Genomic DNA, 21,076 nt, shown 5'->3' with positions numbered 1-21,076 from the left:
CCCTGTAATAGAGCTTTTTGGCATTATCATTCGTTGGCAACACGCCAATCATGGCCACGTCGCTCTGACAAGGCATGAGAATGACTCTGAACCTGCCAGACATTGGATGACTCTGCAGCTGAATGCAGCTTCTATTTGATGCCGTTAACAAGGGGTTGATGAACGGGCGGCAATAGTACCTGTTGCCCCGAGGTTTTAACCCTATGGATGGGTGAGTCAATGACTTTGTCTGAGGCGATTTTGAAGACTCGATCGAGTTATGTTTCAGCCTTTAAGACATCGCCTTTGTATGACGATCCCATCAAATAGTTCACACCTCTACAATTTAAACGTGTGTTAGCGTGAGTTTGAAATGCTTGGATCTAAGAATCACGACGATGTCACCAAAACCCTTCATGTACGTACTTACTGCACGACTGTTTTACAAATGTGGGTTCAAGACGAGTGGGGGATGAACACTTTTGATGCATTCATGAGACTTAATTAAACTCTGCCGATGCAGACAACTGTAAAGATACCTCGATCGTCGACCAATTGTGTGTTTGACGTTGCCAACGAACATGCCAGCAAACTTGCCAACGAACACTCCCGGAGCTGCTTTAGCACCAAGATGCGAGGTCGAATGAGTCACATCGTTTCAGAGAGCTTCACCGCAATCAAGCAATGGTGTAATGAGTCCTAAAACCCTTCTTGTAAGTGAGAAGCAGGTGTTTTGGACGTGCCTCGTGCCTCTTAGAATCTCAATGTGTGGTCTTGACATTGCGTTATGGGTCTCGAAAGCATGAATCTTCAACTGCAAGACGGTCATCGGCGTCCACAGAAGCCACCGATATCGCTGCCATGACTCCTTCTCCCTTTCACTATGCATCATGCGACTGCGGTCCTTTTGGCGTTTGGTCGATATCAAACTGAACCTCGTACGACGTTGGACCTAACCCTTCAGTCATCACTATCCTAATCGCCAGGTGAGTATTCATCACTGGATCGTTCGCAATGTTATGAACTTGGTCTTCTGCCCAACCATTTTCACAGGAACTCGGGAACAGAGCCTTGTGTTCAGAGTCCTGTGAGATGCACAGGTGCTGCCAGTTCGCTGAACACAACCGGCGCCGCTGACCGTCCAGTTGAACTTGTATTTTGGATGGGTGGACAGCGTCACTCCCATGGTACATCTCAAGTGACCTCATGTCGTCTGCTGAAGTGCGGGCATACTCAGTAAAGGCGAGCATGTTGAAGGCCCGACACCACGGGCTCCAAGGCGTGTAGCCTCTGCCGTCTGCATTTACCTGGCGATGCATGCCCCATATTATTACCACATGTCCGACGGTGGTTTCATTATCCTGAGATTGATCGCTATTGGAGAGACTATCTATCAAGAAGCTGACAAAGTGAATACCACCAAAGTGTCGATAAACTCCTGTATGCTGACACTTCACAAAGACCCATGGAGAAGGGATCTGGGTTGCACGGGTATCGTACCTACTCAAAAGAGGGTGACCACCAAAATTGCTCATGGCGTAGCTGAAACTGCGCTTCCTATCAGACGTATATCACACCCTCATCATCTTAGAAACAAGGTACACTGGTCCAGTCTTTGGGCCCAGGTCATACGAAGGATTCATGCTCACTACGTTGCTGGGACTTTGATAGCGTAGAACACTGACGTTCTTCTGGGTAGCTTGGTTGAGATACCGCCTGACCTTTAGTACAGGAGGACATCTCAGAATATCCCCGTCCGCGGATGCGCTCGACCAGGCTCGGTCGACTGATATCTCAAGACTACTGTAAACCTCCCTGGGTCAACAGGAACAACAAATCTGTGATATACGCGTCGATACAAGTTGATAGTACCTAGGTGTTCAAGAAGCAGTGCCGGTCGAACGAGGTAGTCATCATCGTAAGCAAGATCCAGTATACCTAAAGAGAGCTTCCGGTCGAACCATTAGTTTGTTTCTGGATCGTAAATGCTCACTGTACAAGGGCATATCCACAAATCCATTTGTATAGCAGTATCAGTCAACTCTGTCGGAGTAATAGAGCTCATAAAGCCGACTCCAAAGGCTCTGCTCGTCCTCTTGAAGACTCGACGACCAAGAACACGAATAGGTTCGCTGAAGACGGAAGGTGAAGGTGCCAGGCATCCGAAAACATGACCGAACGGCGCGTGGTCGAAGCCGCCGCGCCGTAGGAGAATGGACTGATCCTTCGACTGCCGGACTATGGCTTCTTGGAGTCGCAAGAAAGCTTTATTTCCTTCTCCATAAAGCATGGGCATGTTTAAATTGAACAGGCCAAGAAGGCAGTAAGCAGAGTCTTCCTTACGCGTTGTGATACGCGATGAAGCCCAACTCATCTTGACAGACACTGCATATGAGTCAAGAGTTTGTGGAAGTGTATCACGCGCGCTGCAGCGTACGCAGACACCATTGCGGACCGCAGGATAAGGTTCGAGACAGTAGCATCGAGGCTCGTCAAATAGCTGAGGCCAGATACCTGTTTTATGACAAAGACGACCGAGAAGCTCGTCGTCCCGGGAGCCAAAGTTGATCCAATCTTTATCGAAAAAATTGACACGACGCGGAGCAATCAACTCCTGTAATGTCCATCCTCTTGTGAACCAGCGGTTAGAGAAGAATGAAGTATCCGCTGATTGGAGATGAACGACTCTCCCAGCAGATGTTTAGGCAAAGTCATACGAGAGGATGGTACTGAAATCACTCAAGAAGACGTAGCATAAAGAAGCCTGCTGATACCATTTGAACATGGAGTTGATGGCCTCAGATAATTCTGCGCTGCTGGTCTTGTCGATGCAACATGTGTCGATCCAGACAGCCATAACCATTCCTTCGAGCCTGTGCGCAACATTCTTGGACCTTGTAGAAAGCTTCACGGCATTGGAGGCTCTCGAGTGGCTGCAGCGTCATATCTTGAAATGTAATTTCATCGTCCCCCCATGTGTACGACAGGATGGCATAGTAAGGGATATTGGATTCAGCACCGTTGAAGCTCTTGAGCCGAATAGTATAAGCGTTGAGTAGTCGCATGCAGCGCCTATTGGTAGGGTGACATTGTCCAAAGTAATCGCTTCTGCTGGTAAACCAAAGAAAGTCCACGGCAGCTTCATTTCAACAGACAATGTGACGAACCCTCGGGGTTTTGGGGTTTTATTCATGTAAAGGCAAAGACGAGTGGTAAGGCGAGAGAAACAACTACTGCTTCTTGTTCGAAGCAAGATGGAAGGAAAGATCGATCATGCGCGGGAGCGGGCCTTCCCCAAACAATCTACGCATCTTGGCAGGCAGGACCCTTGAATGCGATCGCATTCGTTAGCGGGCCCATCATTCTACATGCTCTTATTCTCACCAACGATACATCAGATGGAGACAATCGGTATGACGGACATAGGTACATAATGGAGTAGAAGCTATTTATTATTCCACAGCCTTGGAATCTATATAAACCCATCTATGATTCCTTTTTCTTCTTCTGTCGCACAACCCGCTTCTGCTTCCCAATCTTCAAACCATGTCGCAAACAACAACCATGGCGTCTAAGACACTCGCGCAACCTGATGAACTGGATATCCATGCCAGAGATCATGAACTACCACATCCTCAACACGAAGCCAGCAAAACAGTAGGGAACCCGACCCCCATCCCAAACGATAACAATGACCCACCTACCAATTCTTGTGAACCCGAGCCCACGGAACACAGATCCAAGAAGAGCCTGGTACAGATCGCAACAGTGATGACCTCTCTCTGTGCTTGCGTCTTCCTCGCTGCCCTTGAAGTGACAATCGTCTCAACTGCCCTTCCAACTATCGCCGCCCACTTCGCTTCTGATTCAGGCTATACCTGGATCGGCACATCTTTCGTCCTTGCGCACACTGCCTCAACACCATCGTGGGGGAAAATCTCCGACATTTGGGGAAGAAAACCCATTTTACTCGTTGCCAACGTCATTTTCTTTGTCGGCAGTCTTTTATGCGCTCTTGTAGATGATCTGGCAATATTCATTACTGGGCGAGCTATTCAAGGTGTGGGCGCTGCAGGTATGCAGACTTTGGTGAATATATGTATCAGCGATATGTTTTCGCAAAGAGATCGAGGCTTATACTATGGCTTGACATCAATTGTGTGGGCAGTCGCAAGTGGTGTTGGTCCCATTATGGGAGGTGCCTTTACCGATCGATTGAGGTGAGTAGATCTCTTCGAAAGAACGGGCTTTATTTATTAACGGCCACCAGCTGGAGATGGTGTTTCTGGCTCAACTGTGAGTTCTTCATACAAAGCTTTCATACGTTTAACTGACACCTCTAGTGCCCATCACCGTCGCCGTCTTTGTTCTACTTGTTCTCACTCTCAAACTCCCGTCCCCAAACACTCCCGTGTGGGCAGGCATTAAAGCTATCGACTGGCCAGGCAGCTTCCTCATCGTTGGGGGTACTCTGATGTTGCTTCTGGGGCTCTACTTAGGTGGAGTCTACGAACCCTGGAACTCGGCTACAGTGATCTGTCTTATTGTCTTTGGAATCATCACTGCATTATTGTTCGTCTGGAACGAGTGGAAGTTGGCACAGTATCCCGTGATACCAGTTCATCTCTTCAATACTTGGTCATCGTCAGCTGCCTATGCTGTCACATTCTTCCATGCTTTTGTGTTTATGGGCGTTGCTTATTACTTCCCCTTATACTTCCAAGCCGTTCTCTTAGCAAGCCCACTTCGCTCGGGACTCTATCTTCTCCCGTTCATTCTCTCCATCTCCATATCCGCTGCCATTACTGGTGTGTACATACAGTTCAGCGGCAAGTATCTTCTAGTCTCGCGTGCTGGGCTGGCCATGATGACTTTAGGAATGGGACTCATGATGAACTTGAGCATGGATTTGAACTGGACAAAAATGATCACCTTCCAGTTATTAACTGGTATAGGTGTTGGCATGAACTTTGAAGGTCCCTTGCTATCTGTTCAGGCGGTGGTGCCGCACGAGGATGTGGCAGCTGCAACAACCTCGATGGGATTTACCAGAACTATTGCAACAGCCATATCCGTCGTCATTGGCGGTGTTCTCTTTCAGAATGAGATGAAAGGAGAGAACAAAGTACTTGTGAGCGCACTGGGTCCTGAGCTCGCCAAGATATTTGATGGAGCATCTGCGTCTGCTAATATTGACCTGATCAAAACACTCCCTACCGAAGCACAGCTTCTTGTGAGGGTCGCATTCTTCCACTCTCTTGATAAGATGTGGATATTAGTGAGTTGTACCATGTTATATTCTCCCACTTCTTATCTGACAGCCAATAGTATACTGTATTCTCAAGCGGTGGGTTGCTACTCAGTTTCTTCATGAAGGCGCAACACCTAAGCAAAGACCACAACGATGCACATTTGGGCATCGCTAATAATGGTGAAGTAGGAGATTCAGCAAGAGGTACTGCAATTTCGACAGAAACCAGCGGGAATCACGAACTGAGATGCATCTCTGTGAAGACTAGAGGTGCTTGCCCAAACTAAGATGTCGAAGATAGTTTAAGAGATCTTAAAACAGTCTAAAACACAGTTTAATAGTAGGCCACTGTGTTTAAGGGAGCTTAAGAGAGCAAGCCGCTATACTTTTATGCTTAAGTATATATGATCTTATTATTATCTATACTTTTTTATATGGATGTTCACTACTTTTTATTGCAGATATATAATCTATAAGAGGTTTATCACCGAAACACTTAATACTTAACACAGTATATCCGATCTATTCGCACCCACCCGCCTGTACCCTGACTTTATTCTTTAGCGACTTACTTACCGTCTATAGCCAAACCTGTTATCAGTACTACAGGGAGTTTGCAAGGGTCAGCGTTTTCACCTTTAGCCACAGCCATTGTAATGAATGGCCCATCTTCCACAAGTCCCTTGGCCACGGAGAATACTTCTATACTTGACAGTCTCTCAGATACACCCATCACGCATGAAATGGACGACAGCTCAACTGTTCCTTTACTCCAGGACTATCAGAGAAGTTCTATACCCAGCGAGCAGTCGCTGAGTCGAGACATCATCGATAATGAAGCTGGAAAAAGAACGTTGACCAAAATTGACCGTACCATCATTCCTCTTTTGTTCATAACATACATGTTCAATTTCATGGACAAGGTCATATTGTCTAGTGCAGCGGTATTCGGGTTAAGAGAAGACACTGTATGTTTATCCTTCCAATATTTGTACATTGGTACTGACACTATCTGAGCATCTCAAAGGCCAACAGTATAGCTGGGTAGGAAGCGTTTTCTACCTAGGCTATCTACTTTGGACTTACCCAACCACCATTCTTGTTGCAAGCCTCCCCATTGGAAAGTATCTTACGGTCAATACAATTTTCTGGGGCTTGGTCGTCGCTTTCACTGCAGCGTGTCAGAACTTTGGTGGTCTCTTGCTCATGCGGTTCTTTCTTGGCATTGCCGAAGCGACGATAACACCAGGCTTCATGTTCCTTACTTCATCATGGTATACGCGCGATGAGATGCCGACCCGTGTGGGAATATGGTTCTCAGGCAATTCTGTCGGGGGACTAGTCGCGAGTTTGCTCGCTTTCGGAGTTGGCCATATTGATAGCACGACAATACGACCTTGGAGATGGATGTACGTGATATTAGGTAGCATGACCTTTCTATGGTCTGTACCCTTGTTCTTCCTCCTTCCTGACAACATATCAAAAGCCACCTTTCTCTCCCCGGAAGAGCGGAAGATTGCAGCGCAGCGCGTGTCCACTTCTGGTACTGGTAAAACCGAGGGTGCACGCTGGAGATGGGACCAAGTGCGCGAGTGCTTGATCGATCCCAAATCCTGGTTTATCATTGGAATTGAACTGTTTACTCAGATTCCAAACGGTGGCTCTCAAAGCTTTGCCAACATCGTCGTGTCATCTTTTGGGTTTACTAACCTGCAGTCTACATTAATCAACATACCGTACTCGCTTCTTTCAGCTGGTATAATTGCAGGAAGTGGCCATTTGGCTGGTCGCTTCCGCACCCTGAATTGTCTCCTAATTATTGCGGTAATTCTACCTTGTGTTGTCGGCAGTGCCCTCATTTACAAACGGAGCCATATACCCCAAAGCCTGCATCTATTTGCGTACTTTCTTCTTTCAACTGGATCTGCAGCAATGCCTCTCAATATGGCCCTTGTGCAGTCCAACTATAGAGGAGTCACCAAGAAGATGACTATAACAGCCATGTTATTTGTCACATACTGCCTAGGAAACATGGCTGGACCACATTTCTTTTTAAAGTCCGAGGATCCGCTATACGAAACTGCGTTCCAAACAATCACGGTTTGCTACAGTTTGGCGATTCTTTGCGCTTTGAGTCTGAGAATTTATCTTAAACGGTTAAATGCAAGTCGTACACAAGAAGAGGGTGTTGTGGGAAGTGCTGGTTCAGGAGGGATTACGAGGGAGGGTGCTGGAGAAGAGAGCAGTGATCTAACAACGAAGTCAGAGGATTATACTGACTGGCAGGTTGTGGGATTCAGGTATAGACTATAAACTCGGACTTTATTCCATCACAATGCGAGGTAATGGCGGCCTAGGATGCCTGCATGAGCCTAACAACTTAGCTAACAAGTTACCTACTTTGGTGGTCATCAGGTTCGACTGTGGCCACTTTACGCGGTAGATTTCTAGGCAGCAAACCTTTTTATTTTATTTTTAGTATGCGTCCGTAATTGCTTCACTGTCGAGCCGTACAGACAGCAGCAACTTCTTCAACTAGGTAGTTACCAAGTTCGCAGCACTGGTTGAAAGAGGTCACGTGCTCTGTGGCCTAACGTTTCGCCGAGTCCGCCAAGTGGCCCAAGATTTGGAAGCACCCACTTTGAACTTTTGACACTAAGGCGAGTCCAGCTCTCTTCTCTTGGACCATCTTTGTCAATTTTTCATTTAAAAATCATCAATCTCTGACCGCACAGCATTCCAAAATGTCGTGGAGAAACCAGGGAATCACCGGTTCCAACAACATCCCCCTGGGAAAGCGACGCTTCGGGGATGAGGAGGAGGAGACGTTCAACGGTGGCGACGCCGCTGTTGATCGCGACTTGAAGCGAGGACGCGACCCTGAGCCTCGCAGCGAAGCTGATGGACCTCGACGACGAAAGAAGCGAAACAGATGGGGTGATTCATCCGAGAACAAAGCGGCTGGTCTCATGGGCTTGCCCACTGCTATCTTGTCAAACATGACAAGTGAACAGCTCGAGGCCTACACGCTGCATTTGCGAATCGAGGAAATCTCCCAGAAGCTACGCATCGACGACGTCGTCCCAGCTGATGGCGATCGGTAAGTACTCAAATCTTGTTTTCATCTCTTCACTGCTAATCCAGGGCAGATCACCTTCTCCCGCGCCTCAGTACGACAACCACGGCCGACGTATCAACACACGAGAATACCGATACCGCAAGCGACTCGAAGATGAACGACACAAGCTCATTGAGAAGGCCATGAAGACCATTCCTAACTACCACCCGCCTCAGGATTATCGTAGACCTACAAAAACCCAGGAGAAGGTCTACGTTCCTGTCAACGATTACCCGGAGATTAACTTCAGTATGATTGCTAACCCTTCAACCCTACTTACCAATATTCTGTCCTTGTTTTTTGTTTTCCTTTTGGAGTTTGGTCAGATTCATCAACACACACTCTGTGTTGTGCGATCTGGTCCTTCATCGAATGGACTAACCCCTTGCCCGTCCATCTAATCTTTACCAATCAGATACTAACAATAGCTCTCTCGTACTAAAGTTGGTTTACTTATCGGCCCTCGTGGTAACACTCTGAAGAAAATGGAGGGAGACTCAGGTGCCAAGATCGCCATTCGTGGCAAAGGCTCCGTCAAGGAGGGCAAGGGCCGGTCCGACGCCGCGCATGCCAGCAACCAGGAAGAAGATCTGCATTGTCTCATCATGGCCGATACTGAAGACAAGGTCAACAAGGCCAAGAAGCTCATTCACAACGTCATCGAGACTGTAAGTTTATTCCCACTCTTTGCAAAGCTTTTACTAACAAATTTAGGCTGCATCTATTCCTGAAGGTCAGAACGAACTCAAGCGCAACCAGCTCCGAGAGCTCGCCGCCCTCAACGGTACCCTCCGAGACGACGAGAACCAGGCTTGCCAGAACTGTGGCAAGATCGGCCACCGCAAGTACGACTGCCCTGAGAAGCAGAACTACACTGCCAGTATCATCTGTCGCGTCTGTGGTAACGCGGGCCACATGGCTCGTGATTGTCCCGACCGCCAACGTGGTGCCAGCTGGCGCAACAACGATGGTGCAGCCCGCCCTGCTGGTCGTATCGAGAGCGGAGATGCCGTTGACCGTGAATACGAGGCAAGTAACCTCCCACACATACTGCAATTATACATAGCTAACGAAGTACAGCAACTCATGCAAGAGCTTGGTGGAGGATCTTCTGGACCCCCTGCGCGTATCGAGGCCGGCCCTGGCGCTCAGGATAACGGCAGCGCAAAGCCCTGGGAACGTGGCCCTACCGGCGGACCTGCACCATGGCGCAGCCGTAACCAAGATTCTAACGAAGGGGGATCGGCAGCTCCCTGGGCCCGAGAACGTGGTGGTCGCAACCAGGAGAATGCCGCTGGCAATGGCGGTGACAGTTACTATGGCCAAGCATATGGCGGTGCTTCAGGCGGTGCTGCTCCATGGCAGCAACAAGCTCCCGGAACTCAGGCTGGGTATGGCGCGTATCCTGGGTACGGTGCCTATGGTGCTGCTCCTGGAATGGCCGCTCCGCCTGGTCTTGGGGCTTCTGGTGGTGCCCCTCCACCTCCTCCTGGTGCTCCTCCTGGACTGGGCGACATTAATGCCTTCATCCAGCAGTATGCTGGTGCAGCACCTCCCCCACCGCCACCCTCTGGCGATGCCCCGCCACCACCTCCCAGTGATCAGCCTCCTCCACCTCCACCTCCCGGTGCCTAAACGAGGCAAGACCAGGATATCCAAGGTTGGAAGCTTCTGACAATAGTGAATTCTCGGCTAGGGGCTAAAGATTGTTTGTTAAACCGGATATTACGAAAGGGAATAAGCGATCGTTTCTAATGTGGCAGCGACTAACCAGTACAAACCAAGCTTGTATTTCACTGCTCAGTATCATGAGTTTTGATGATCGAACCGTGTGTTGCAGCTAGTTATAGTTCATTTCGAAGCACAGGACTAATCGCGTAGGCAAAGTGTATTTGATAATTCAGTCAATTTCTTTATATGGTCTTTTGTTTTTGTGTCTTGTGATTTGCTCTAGTGAAATAGATCAAGATGACATGCTGATCGTGACGTAGAATACCCAGTTTATGCACATCGATAATTGATGCAGCTCATAAGTACATGCTTATACCTAGGCCCCCCGCATTGCAGTATTGGCGTCATTGTACGTACCTTAAATTCCCGGAACAGGACAAGGAGCTTGGGCCATGTGACAATAACTTAGTGAGGAAACGACGCAATCGACAGGAGTTGCCTCTTTCTCGTCGAGTCCTACAAACTTCATCTTACTCGATATTTTAATCTGGTTCAACCAAGAAAGGCTCTTGCGACGCGTTGTGGAAGTCGCGCTCGTGAAATTCCTACAGTACCTGTACCTTCTTCTTTTGCTTCCCATCCGTTGACAAGCGTCATCTGATCTAGTCTAGTTAGATCCTTGTTCCATCTGCCTGACTCTCCCTCATTGTCTTATCTTTCGACCTCTTTACTTTTCTCCAAAGTACTTTGTCTGTTTCCATCGCTTTCGCGTTAACTTGAATCCTGATAATGACCCTTCAACTATAATTCTTATTCGCGCCACCTAGACTCTCTTCTCTTCACTTCGCGTCGCACAGGCGCGTCGAGTGTACGGCATTACCTCAGCGACAATTCCAAACAATTTCCATCGCAATGAGGGCTAAGAATCCCCTTGCCTTCCGGCCAGGGCCTGTAACTTTTTGGACTACTGTCATATACATCGCCCTTCTCATACCTCTTATATGGGTTCACGAGACTGTCCCTCCGGCCCCGGCCGATCGCTCATTGTATCAAGGCCTCAACCTCACCGAGGCGTGGCTGGATTTGCAGGCCATTAGTCGCACTTATCATCCCTACAACAGTCACGAGAATGACCGAGTGCGCGAGTTTCTCATCGACCGCACAAAGGAAATTCTGGACCGCAACGACGTTTCTTATGCGACCGAGACTATTGGTGGTGTTGACTGGTATTCGAGGTCAGTGCCGAGATTGCGCGACAACGGACACATGCTAATACCTAGTAGAGCCTCTTCACTTGAAAACCTAAACTCCTTTGATAGCCCCAAAGAGACAGTGCAGGCCAAGCCTCGTGGGGCCACTCTCTTTGACGACAGAATCTCCAATGTGTCTTGGACTTACAACACCGCCAGGCGCATGGGCTCTAACATCTCCAAAGGAACCTGGTTGGCACAATACTTTGAAGGAAACAACTACTATGTCTACATCCACGGCACGGACGACCCCGAAGGTGAATGGTGGCGTGACGAGTCCAAGTATAAGAAATTCCACGGCCAAGGAGGTGTGCTCGTCAACTGCCATTTTGACTCGTAGGTGGTTCTCATCCATGATATACTTCGATGACTAACAGTTGCAGCGTTTCCACTGGATACGGTGCTACCGATGATGGAATGTCCTGCGTCTCGATGCTCCAGCTTCTGAGCTACTTCACACTCAAAGGACGTCAACCCAAGAATGGCATCGTTCTGCTTTTCAATAACGCCGAAGAGGATGGTCTTCTTGGCGCCAGAGCTTTCGGCTACAGTCCCTTGTTGCATTTCACTCATACATTCGTCAATCTCGAAGGTGCTGGCGCCGGAGGCCGAGCCCTGCTTTTCCGTACTACTGATTTGCAGGCTGCCAAGGCGTACTCCAAGAGCCCCCATCCGCTCGGATCCGTTGTGGCTGCCAATGCTTTCGAACGAGGCGTTATCAAGAGTGCCACCGATTACGAGATCTTTGCAGACATCTTTGGACAACGTGGACTTGACATTGCTTTTTATGCACCTCGCGCTCGCTACCATACCAACCAAGACGATGCCCGACATACATCTGTTAACAGCATCTGGCATATGCTCTCAGCCGCCCTTGCTTCGACTGAGCATTTGTCCAAAACGACCGGTACCATCTTTAACGGTGATCGATCAGATGGCAACTCTGATCTCGTTCAGAATGGTAAACAGGCCGAGGGTGTCTGGTTTGATATCTTTGGCGCTGCATGGGCCGTGTTCGCGCTTAGGGGACTATTTGCATGGTCGTTGACACTCCTCGTCGCCACCCCTCTAGTTCTCATGGCCTTCACGTATATCCTAGTTCGTAAGGACAAGTACTACTTCTTCGCCCGGGACATCAAGATGCACCACGACATTAACGATGATCCGGTCACGTTGGGTGGTTGGAAGGGCTTCTTCCGTTTCCCCTTTGCGCTTGCATTTGCCGGAGGATTGACTGTTGCGGCTACACTTTTGGTTGCCAAGTTCAATCCACTGATCATCTACAGTAGCGGTTATGCTGTGTAAGTAGCCTTGACTCATGGCCGATCGCAAACTAACATGTCCCAGGTGGTCCATGACTTTGTCTATCTTTTACTTCTCTTTCTGGCTTATCATGCGAGGATCTGCCTTTGTTCGCCCAAGTGCCCTTCACCGAGGCTTCGTACTGATTTGGCTTTTTGCTCTTGGATGGGGTGTACAGGTTGTCTGTGCCGTGGCAGAAGACCGCATGCACATTGGTGCCCTTTATGCGACCGTGTTCTTCCAGTCGGCCATTTTCCTGGCTTTGCTGATTTCTCTATTGGAGCAGTTTGCGCTGCTTGGCAAGCACGATTTTGCCCTACAGCTGCACGATGCGCATCAGGCGCGCGATGTCTCGAGCCGCGGAACTGAACAGGAATCCAGACCACAAACGGACAACGAACCTGCCCAAGCTGAGGCCGAAGAGGGTGAGGGCGAAAACGAAGATGCTACCGAGACAACTCCACTTAGAGCTGGCGAATCCGGCTACGGTTCCAACGCCCAAACATCATTCGCAAACACGTATCGCCGTTCGGTTGCCGACACTTCGCCTGCCCCGCCTAGTATGCGACGATACCAGCCTTTCGAGCACGAGCAGAGCTGGTCTGGACGCCTTCCCTCCTGGACTTGGATTCTTCAATTCCTATTTCTGGCCCCGATCCCTGTGATTATGTTTGGTAATCTTGGATTAGTTGTGATGACTGCCACGCAGATGACGGGTACAGATGGAGGTAGTCTCCTTGTCCCTGTACTGTCTCTGGGCATTCTGAGCATCTTTTTGTTGCTACCACTCACACCTTTTATGCACCGAGTCACCCATCATGTGCCCATGTTCCTGTTCTTTGTCTTTGTTGGCACCTTGATCTACAACTTGGTGGCATTCCCATTCTCTGACAACAATCGCTTCAAGTTTTACTTCCAGCAGGTGATTGATCTCGATAACGGCACCGACACAGTCTCCATTGTTGGAATTGAGGATTATGCGCGTGCTGTTATCAACTCGCTGCCGAGTACAACAGGTCAGGACATTAAGTGCCAGCCAGCCGTTGGACGGGATCTAACGGACTGCCAATACGACTCTTCCTCTCTGACTCCCAACTTATATAAGGACAAGTCACCTAAGCAGCTAGTCTCGATCGAGACGGTTCACGGCAGCGATGAATCGAAAGCACGAATTCGAATCGACGCGGTAGATTCCAGGCTTTGCTACGTTCGCACATCTCGACCCGTTTACGGATTTGCTGTTGATGGCGCCAGTGCGCGAGATCCTCGTTTTGGAAAATTTCCTTCGGAGGGTTTCAGTAGCGTTCAACTCTGGCGACGTGATCGCGATCGACCCTGGACCTTGAATCTCTACTTGAATGAGCGTAATGCATTGACTGTGGCAGAGTCAGAGCGAGAAGCAAGTCAGGTGCTGGGAGACGAGGAACTGAAGGCTAGAGAGGTAGAACAAGCAGCAGATCGTCTTGAAGTCACAGTCAGCTGTGCCTGGAGCGATGCCAACACCCCTGGCACGATTCCTGCTCTTGATGAACTTCTCAAGTACATGCCTACTTGGGCAGCAGTCACCAAGAAGAACGTGGGACTTGTAGAAGTTCGCAAGACTCACAAAGTTTAATTAACGGACGGAAGGATATCACGAACACGACATCATGACGGGAACCTGAAAGGCTTGGCAATGTATCGCTAGAGTGGTTTATGAGTGCGAAAGGCCCTAGAACATGGTGACAGCCATTGATAGGGAGTTTGGGATTGATTTGTTGCATTGGTTTCGTTTGGCCTATTGTTTAACTGTTGAGTACCTGAGTGCCGTAAAGAATATGACTGTCAAATATCGTCAAACCGTCAAGACTGAGACCCAACTCACACTCGCTACAGTACAACGTCAGGTGCCAAAACCAAAACATACCTAATCCACAACTCTCTGGGAAATGAAAAGTTATCGAGCGTCCATCAGTGAATAGGTAACTATTCAGGCTATTCCAAATGATTACTCATGTGCGATGCTTCGACAATGTCAAAACTATCATCACAAGCTACCGGGTAGCTCGGGTCCTTCAAAATACGCAATCGCATCCACCCATACTTTTGTCTCTCTCACTAAAGCCTCAATTCAAGGACCTCACATACATTGGCCAAACACCATGGTCCCTCAAATATGGCTGCCATCAGAACGCTCCAAAGGTGCCGAACAGAAGGCCCTCATTTACTATATTTGTGGGAATCCAGGGCTTATCGAGTACTACACCGACTTCCTTAGTAACCTACGAGGTCTGCTGGATAAGATGGAGAAAAACACTGCGTACGACATATATGGTACCAACTTACTCGGATTCAGTGACGACGATCATGAGCCATTCAATTCAAATAACAAACCTTGGGGTCTTGATGGACAGGTCGAAGGCATGTACGACAAAATCGCGGCAAAGGGAGAGGATTACAACTTTGTGATACTCATGGGCCATTCTGTTGGGTCATATATCGCGGTTGAGATATTCCATCGACACATGAATAACCCAGAAAGAGCGCCCAATCTCAAGCTACGGCATGGATTCCTTCTATTCCCTACGCTGACGCACCTCGCTCGTTCGTCCAACGGCGTGCAGTTTGTATTGCTGCATCGCATCATTCCCTTTCTCGACACCGTCGCGTCGCTACTCGCACGGCTACTCCTCGGTTTACTGAGCGTAGCCAGCGTGACGTGGGTCGTGCAACGTCTTTTGGGCTTCACTCACACAAGCGCAGACGTCACAGCGCGATGGCTTAAGAGCAGAGATGGTGTGTTGCAGGCAGTTCATTTGGGGCTGACAGAGCTGGAGATGATCTGCGAGGAGAAATGGAGTGATGAGCTTTGGGCTACAGCTGGAGAGGAGAATGGAGTGCCGAGGTTCTTTTTGTTTTATGCAAAGAAGGATCATTGGGTTCATGATTCGGAGAGAAATGGCATTATGGAGAAGAGAGGGCATATGTCAAGGATCGCGGTTGATGAAGGGGATCTCCCACATGCGTTTTGCACGAGACAAGGTACGTGAAATACACCGAGGTGATCTGATATTTGCTAACGGATTTAGATGCGAGTCTGGAGGTTGCAAGGAGAGTATGTGAGTGGGTTAAGGAAATTGATGGGCATAGAAACGAATAAGAACAAGGATTCTCTTGCTCAAGGCATATCTTTCAAGCCTCGTCACAGCGATTCAGAGCAGAGATAATGATCAATAATTAGACGTGTACTGTGGGCACTGGCGACGTGATTGCATATACGAAGCTGACGATGAATTCAAGACACATGGCCACCACTTAAGCATAACACGCCGTCTTCTATTGGATCTCGAAAGGAAAACTAACTTTTCAGCCACAAGAATACTTTGGCTTTCCACCCTGGTCTATTTTCAGCGTCACATCGGTTGTCGGTTCCCCCGCACTGCGCCAAAATGAAAGATCGAGGGGGACGGGGACGGACGCGTAAGGGTTATGGCCTCTTGGCGGGCCAACAGAGGGCCTTTCGGGATGCGGTCCAGAAACGGAGCGGCTCTCAATGCAGATAAACAGACGTCGACCACTGGAGGCGAGGCTAGCCATTTGGAGAAGGAAGCGTGGGTGTGAAGACGTTGGAGGTGGCGGCCAGTAACCGCTCAGTCATTGGGTTACTCGGCCGATGACAGTTCAGTACGATCGAAGTGGTGTCATCACGATCTGCAATCAGGTACTGTCTGTTGTTTATTCGTGACATTGCTAAGCAGCCAGGCACTCAATTGCAAGAAACAAGAGACAGGCGAGGTAATTGTCACTGGTATATTCGCTTATATTCATTGTGGTCAAAGACCATTACTATTAACCCGTGAATCGAATCCTGATAGCGTTTCCAATTCTCATACACATAATCAATATCGTCCTTTCAACTTAAAAAAAAACAATGCCTCTTTCCCCGTTCGTCTCACCAGATGTACATTGACTGTCCAGTTTGACTACTTAAGGAATCGGTTTTCATAACTGACAAGCTGGCTCCTTAAACTCCTTTACAGAGCAAGGGCAGCGAAAGCAGCCATGGCGATGGCACCGAGACCAGTGAGGCCAGCAGCGCCGTTGGCCTGCTCAGGGCCCTTGGTAGGGGTAGCAGCAGCGGGAGTGCTGGCAACGGGCTCCTCAGCAGCGGTGGTGGGAACAATAGGAGCGACAGTGGTGGTGGGCTTCTCCTCCTCGGCGGCGGCGGTGGTAGTCTCAACGACCTCGACGCTGGTGCTGACCTCGACGCTGGTGCTGACAACGACCTTGGTGGTGGTAGGCTTCTCCTCCTCGGCAGCGGTGGACTTGTCCTCAGACTCCTTGGGAGGGTTCTTGCAGAGACCCTCGGTAGCGGGGAGAACCTCGTCTTGAGGTTATAGGTTAGTATATGATGTAGACTATAAGATACAGAAGGGGACTCACTGATGGCAACGTCGGTACCACACTCGTCAATGACACAAGAGGTAGCGACAGATCGGACAGCGCTGAAGTCCTTGCAGACACAGGCGAGGTCGGTCTTGTCACAGTCGGTCTCGCTGGCAATAGCCTTGTCAAGGCAAGGAATGGCGCACTTGGGAACGTCGGCAAGAGACTGAGCCTGAGCGGCAACAGCGGCGAGAGCAACGAAAGCGACGGAGTACTTCATTTTGAATGTGTTGTTTGTGTTTTTTTTTGTTTGTAAAGGCGAGATACAACGAGTGTAAGAGGCAGTGTAAGAGCGAATGGATGAGGAGGAAGGTAATAGACTTGAGAAGATGGATGAAGAAGAGGCTTTATGTAGTTTATAGATTCTAGTCAACAACAAGTCGAATCAAGTACAACAGGGGTGTGTGTCTGTGCGGGTTTGGTAGCCGTTGGTCGATTTCCATGGAAGAGGCAGAGAGAGGTACCAGCCTCTTCTCTTAGCTGCAGCTACAACTGCATGTACTGCTTTGGACATCCGTCATGTTCTTGATTCTGAAGCTATTGCCATCCATGTAAACTAACCAAGTGTGGGTGGAGTATAGAAAAGTGGTCAGGTCAGGCCAGTCCCCCAGGGTATCAGGTTAGTGGCATGCGACGAGCCGGGCCAGACTAGCTCGGAGAAGACTCGTAACCAATAGGAGATAAGAAGAGCAGCAGGGAAACCCAGTATAAAGAGGGGGTGGCTATTAACAAAAGGCCCAAGTGCATGTAAATGATTGAACAGCAACTACGTACGTTTCTGGCCTGTCTACCTATTCCTTTCAAGTAACGAGGCCAACGGGGTCGATTACCGAATTCGATACACACATCCGAGTAGATCGACGAGGGGGACTCGGATGAGGAGGAAAAAGTCTGGGGGATGCGGAGAGAGCGAAGTTGAAGCAAGCACAGGCCTGTACAGACACAGAGACTGCTCTACAGTAACAGCTCGGCATATCCAGTTGATTCAAGAATGTAGAAATTGAGAGAGACAATTCTTTAATGACTGGATTGATTCTTTTAGAAGCCCACTTGATAATTCCCTAGATCAGGTACAGAGGGTTCACTAACGAAAGGGGCTGCTGCTAGATGTCAAAGCTAAATGGATACTTGGTTTTACTAGACGCAACTACCGCAGAAAAAGTCACCATGTCCAATCCATTTAACTGAAACCCCTTGACTTGTTAGCAATGAGCACAGATGTTCTAGAGGCAATCACTGGATTAAAGGTCCGATCGATGGGGTTTATCCGATACCTGTTTCCACCTGATGCCCAGTCGAAGCTTGACCCATCAGTATCCGAAGGTCAGAGCACACATAGAATGGTCCACTTCGGGATATTGAATATTGGTTCCCTCTTGTTAGCTGAAGATATCGATTAATAGTTATGGATCTCTAAAAGAAACGTGACTCGATTGTAATGGACTATCTACTTGGTTACTGAAAAACAAGATTTGGAGTACGGATACCCTCCGGGACTTGTCCTGGATTGGGTCACATGCTGACAGGCAAGGTTCTATTAATCCCATGGGCTTTTTTTTATTTTAGAACCCCGAGGGCCAATGGACGGAACACAATGGACTAGAGCCAGTGTCAAACGTTGGTGAGTTGAATGGAAAAACAAGTTCTATAAAGTTTAATGAGGGAGTTACAGCATACCAACCACTACAGCTAGGAAATGGAATGGTACGTCGAAAATGCAGGAACAGAACAGACACAAAGGTTGCTAGTTTTTGATTCGATGCTGAATATTGAGATCGGCTTGAATTGAAGTCGGATGGTGAATAGACTTGACTCCAAAGGGTAGAGTCTCAAAGTTTGGATGCTGTCATGGATGCAGCATTATTCCGAACATCTGACTTTTCTTCTCTATTCATTTCATGTGTTATTATGATCTGAACCGCAAAGAGAACTTCTTCCTCATCTCACTGTAAAACTTGGCTACTTTTGGTTAATGGCGCCAACCTCCCCCCGCATCTTCTCTGTCTGTACGCCTCCACCATCAGAAACAAATAACCCCGGTAGTGACACCCACAACGGGAATAAAAGACCCTGTCACTTGTCAGGGATCGAGACTGACTGCCTTCCTACCATGGACAAATGCATTATTACCTACTCAACAGCCGCTTGTTCTCGACCGCCACGCCGAGGACTCACATGGGAAAAATAGTAAGGGAGAGGAACCCACATGTCCTGCGGCACTGTTTATTGCTTGCTCTTCTCTGATCTGAGCCTAGCTGGACCAACATAACTGTTGCTAGGGGATCTCTCCAGGAGGAGTTGAAATCGACTGATGAGATGGGGGAGAAGACAAGGGGTCTTCCATCGCATCGCCTATCCGCCGTTGCCGACTTGGCAAACGTTACTAGCGAAACAGGGTTCCTGTTTTCTGTCTGCTTTTTTGTTCAACAACAAAGAACCCATCTCAAGATGTGACATTTTTGGTGTTTTGCAATAAATATGTATGAGCTGAGATGCAATGCATGGCATAACCTTTACGAGAACACGATCCATCTTGAAATTAATGCAAGTGAATTTCATTATGCATAGGTGCTCAATTATATACCACACACAATATGCAACCATGAAAGAGATTAATGACGAAAAGACACACATTCCTCCGAGATGAGGCTTTATTGCAAGGTACGGAATGTACTTGTCTGGCACAGCAGAGCAGTAGGGTAGGTAAGGACCAACGTTTTTCGCCATGTCAAATTTTAGCTGCCAGGTCTAGGATTAAAATAGCCTCAAAGGCCGGAGAGAACAAAAAGGCCAGGTTCAATGCAACCATCTCAGCTCGGGCTTGCATACAGGGCCAATTTGCGTTCACACACACTTTCAAACTCGCGGCACTACCGACCGTAGAAAAGGGAAGGTTGGGCAAATTGTTAATTATTAGACCGAGGGTGAGAGATGAAGCATATGATGGGATCTACCTTCAGCTGCCTCTAGAGTCAAAGCAAGACAGTGTTGTAATCTCCGATACTGAAGTGCCGTACAGAAGACTCTGAATCCTACCGGCAACGACAAAGTCCCATGTTTCCTTGATCCGCCAGCTTTCCTACATATTCAACCCTGAAATTACCACCAATCATTACAGTTCACCATCCCACATTCTCTGCCAAGGGAACCCCTGTCTCTTGGCGCTTGACCGTTGACAACAACGTCATTGTAGCCGTTCCAAGAATTGCTTTGCGACAGAAACTTCAACGGCTTTGTCTCTTAACCAAGATCACGGATAGATCTCTAGTGTGACGTACTGACCGTACCAGTCTTGTGTGCCCCTGTTCGAGAAGGGTCTATGAAACATGATGTGACGCAGATGTTAAGCAAGATTCCTGGCCAAGATCTTGGCTGGTTGTACTGGAGATACCAGATGTTGAATACAAGTATTTCCGGGCGTTGATGTAATGCTATGTAGTGAATGAGTCGGCCTTTGGAGGTTGGCGTACATCAGCCAAGGCTGTTCAAGAAGACACCGACCTATCTTGGGGTTGATGGATGCCAAACCAAGAATACACCTCAATGATGGCACGCAGTCAATCAGTAACACGTGCTACTGGGAGTTATGTCCCTGAATCTCATTGAACCCTCATCTCGACTTGTATCATAGTCTTGATCGACTGCCCGGGTGTCGCAGCGATTGTCCGGGATCCACCCCCGAGTCTGAGACCCAAAATGCCCGGTCACGGCGCCGAACCATCGGCCTTTGCAACCAGTTAGATCGGGAGTTTATCTCGGCTTGTCGTATCGATAACTTGAGCTTATCAAGAGATATAGACTTATTGCAGTCTTTCAACATCTCACATACCTTTCCCAAACAGGAACTTCCGCAACCAACCAATATCCCTCACCAAGAAAGTAAAATTTCTCTTCTCGTGTCTTCTGTCATGCAAATATCTCATATTGAAAGGGATTAACATGTTTTGTAATCCAAAATATGTCAAAACTTGACTAAATAGTTGAGGCTCTCTCGCTTGGACCTTCTCACTCTTCCCCAAACGTCCCCGACTTCTCGGTCAAATCCACTTTATTCAGAGACCATGAACCAACCGTATAGCT

General features: G+C 48.4%; 7 protein-coding genes across 7 annotated transcripts; 4 read left to right on the top strand and 3 right to left on the bottom strand.

The window, feature by feature from the left end:
* Positions 1-860: 860 nt before the first annotated feature.
* FSST1_004963 (uncharacterized protein) lies at positions 861-1,229 on the bottom strand (the record flags this gene model as incomplete). The annotated part of the gene is made up of 1 exon (XM_083231192.1): positions 861-1,229. One exon carries the CDS (start codon positions 1,227-1,229, stop codon positions 861-863), a length of 369 nt encoding a protein of 122 aa, XP_083088393.1.
* Positions 1,230-1,942: 713 nt separating this feature from the next.
* FSST1_004962 (uncharacterized protein) lies at positions 1,943-3,044 on the bottom strand (the record flags this gene model as incomplete). Its single annotated transcript, XM_083231191.1, has 3 exons — positions 1,943-2,609; positions 2,697-2,912; positions 2,962-3,044. 3 exons carry the CDS (start codon positions 3,042-3,044, stop codon positions 1,943-1,945), a joined length of 966 nt encoding a protein of 321 aa, XP_083088392.1.
* Positions 3,045-3,543: 499 nt separating this feature from the next.
* Positions 3,544-7,543, top strand: FSST1_004961 (MDR family MFS transporter; the record flags this gene model as incomplete). Its single annotated transcript, XM_083231190.1, has 7 exons — positions 3,544-4,199; positions 4,250-4,275; positions 4,323-5,257; positions 5,308-5,434; positions 5,743-5,883; positions 5,954-6,198; positions 6,248-7,543. 7 exons carry the CDS (start codon positions 3,544-3,546, stop codon positions 7,541-7,543), a joined length of 3,426 nt encoding a protein of 1,141 aa, XP_083088391.1.
* Positions 7,544-7,974: 431 nt separating this feature from the next.
* FSST1_004960 (uncharacterized protein) lies at positions 7,975-9,983 on the top strand (the record flags this gene model as incomplete). Its single annotated transcript, XM_083231188.1, has 5 exons — positions 7,975-8,330; positions 8,380-8,597; positions 8,793-9,016; positions 9,063-9,377; positions 9,429-9,983. The coding sequence occupies 5 exons, from the start codon at positions 7,975-7,977 to the stop codon at positions 9,981-9,983; spliced, it is 1,668 nt and encodes a 555-aa protein (XP_083088390.1).
* A 948-nt stretch (positions 9,984-10,931) lies between these two features.
* Positions 10,932-14,186, top strand: FSST1_004959 (M28 family metallopeptidase; the record flags this gene model as incomplete). Its single annotated transcript, XM_083231187.1, has 4 exons — positions 10,932-11,254; positions 11,303-11,605; positions 11,653-12,570; positions 12,617-14,186. The coding sequence occupies 4 exons, from the start codon at positions 10,932-10,934 to the stop codon at positions 14,184-14,186; spliced, it is 3,114 nt and encodes a 1,037-aa protein (XP_083088389.1).
* Positions 14,187-14,712: 526 nt separating this feature from the next.
* FSST1_004958 (bifunctional triacylglycerol lipase/ester hydrolase) lies at positions 14,713-15,710 on the top strand (the record flags this gene model as incomplete). Its single annotated transcript, XM_083231186.1, has 2 exons — positions 14,713-15,592; positions 15,640-15,710. The coding sequence occupies 2 exons, from the start codon at positions 14,713-14,715 to the stop codon at positions 15,708-15,710; spliced, it is 951 nt and encodes a 316-aa protein (XP_083088388.1).
* An 874-nt stretch (positions 15,711-16,584) lies between these two features.
* Positions 16,585-17,216, bottom strand: FSST1_004957 (CFEM domain-containing protein; the record flags this gene model as incomplete). Its single annotated transcript, XM_083231185.1, has 2 exons — positions 16,585-16,937; positions 16,994-17,216. The coding sequence occupies 2 exons, from the start codon at positions 17,214-17,216 to the stop codon at positions 16,585-16,587; spliced, it is 576 nt and encodes a 191-aa protein (XP_083088387.1).
* Between the last annotated feature and the right edge of the window lie 3,860 nt (positions 17,217-21,076).

Source organism: Fusarium sambucinum, chromosome I (genome assembly GCF_050947815.1).
Source record: "Fusarium sambucinum isolate potato_lamoka chromosome I, whole genome shotgun sequence".
Classification (NCBI taxonomy): Eukaryota; Fungi; Ascomycota; class Sordariomycetes; order Hypocreales; family Nectriaceae; genus Fusarium; species Fusarium sambucinum.
This window is presented reverse-complemented; position numbering and strand designations above follow the sequence as displayed.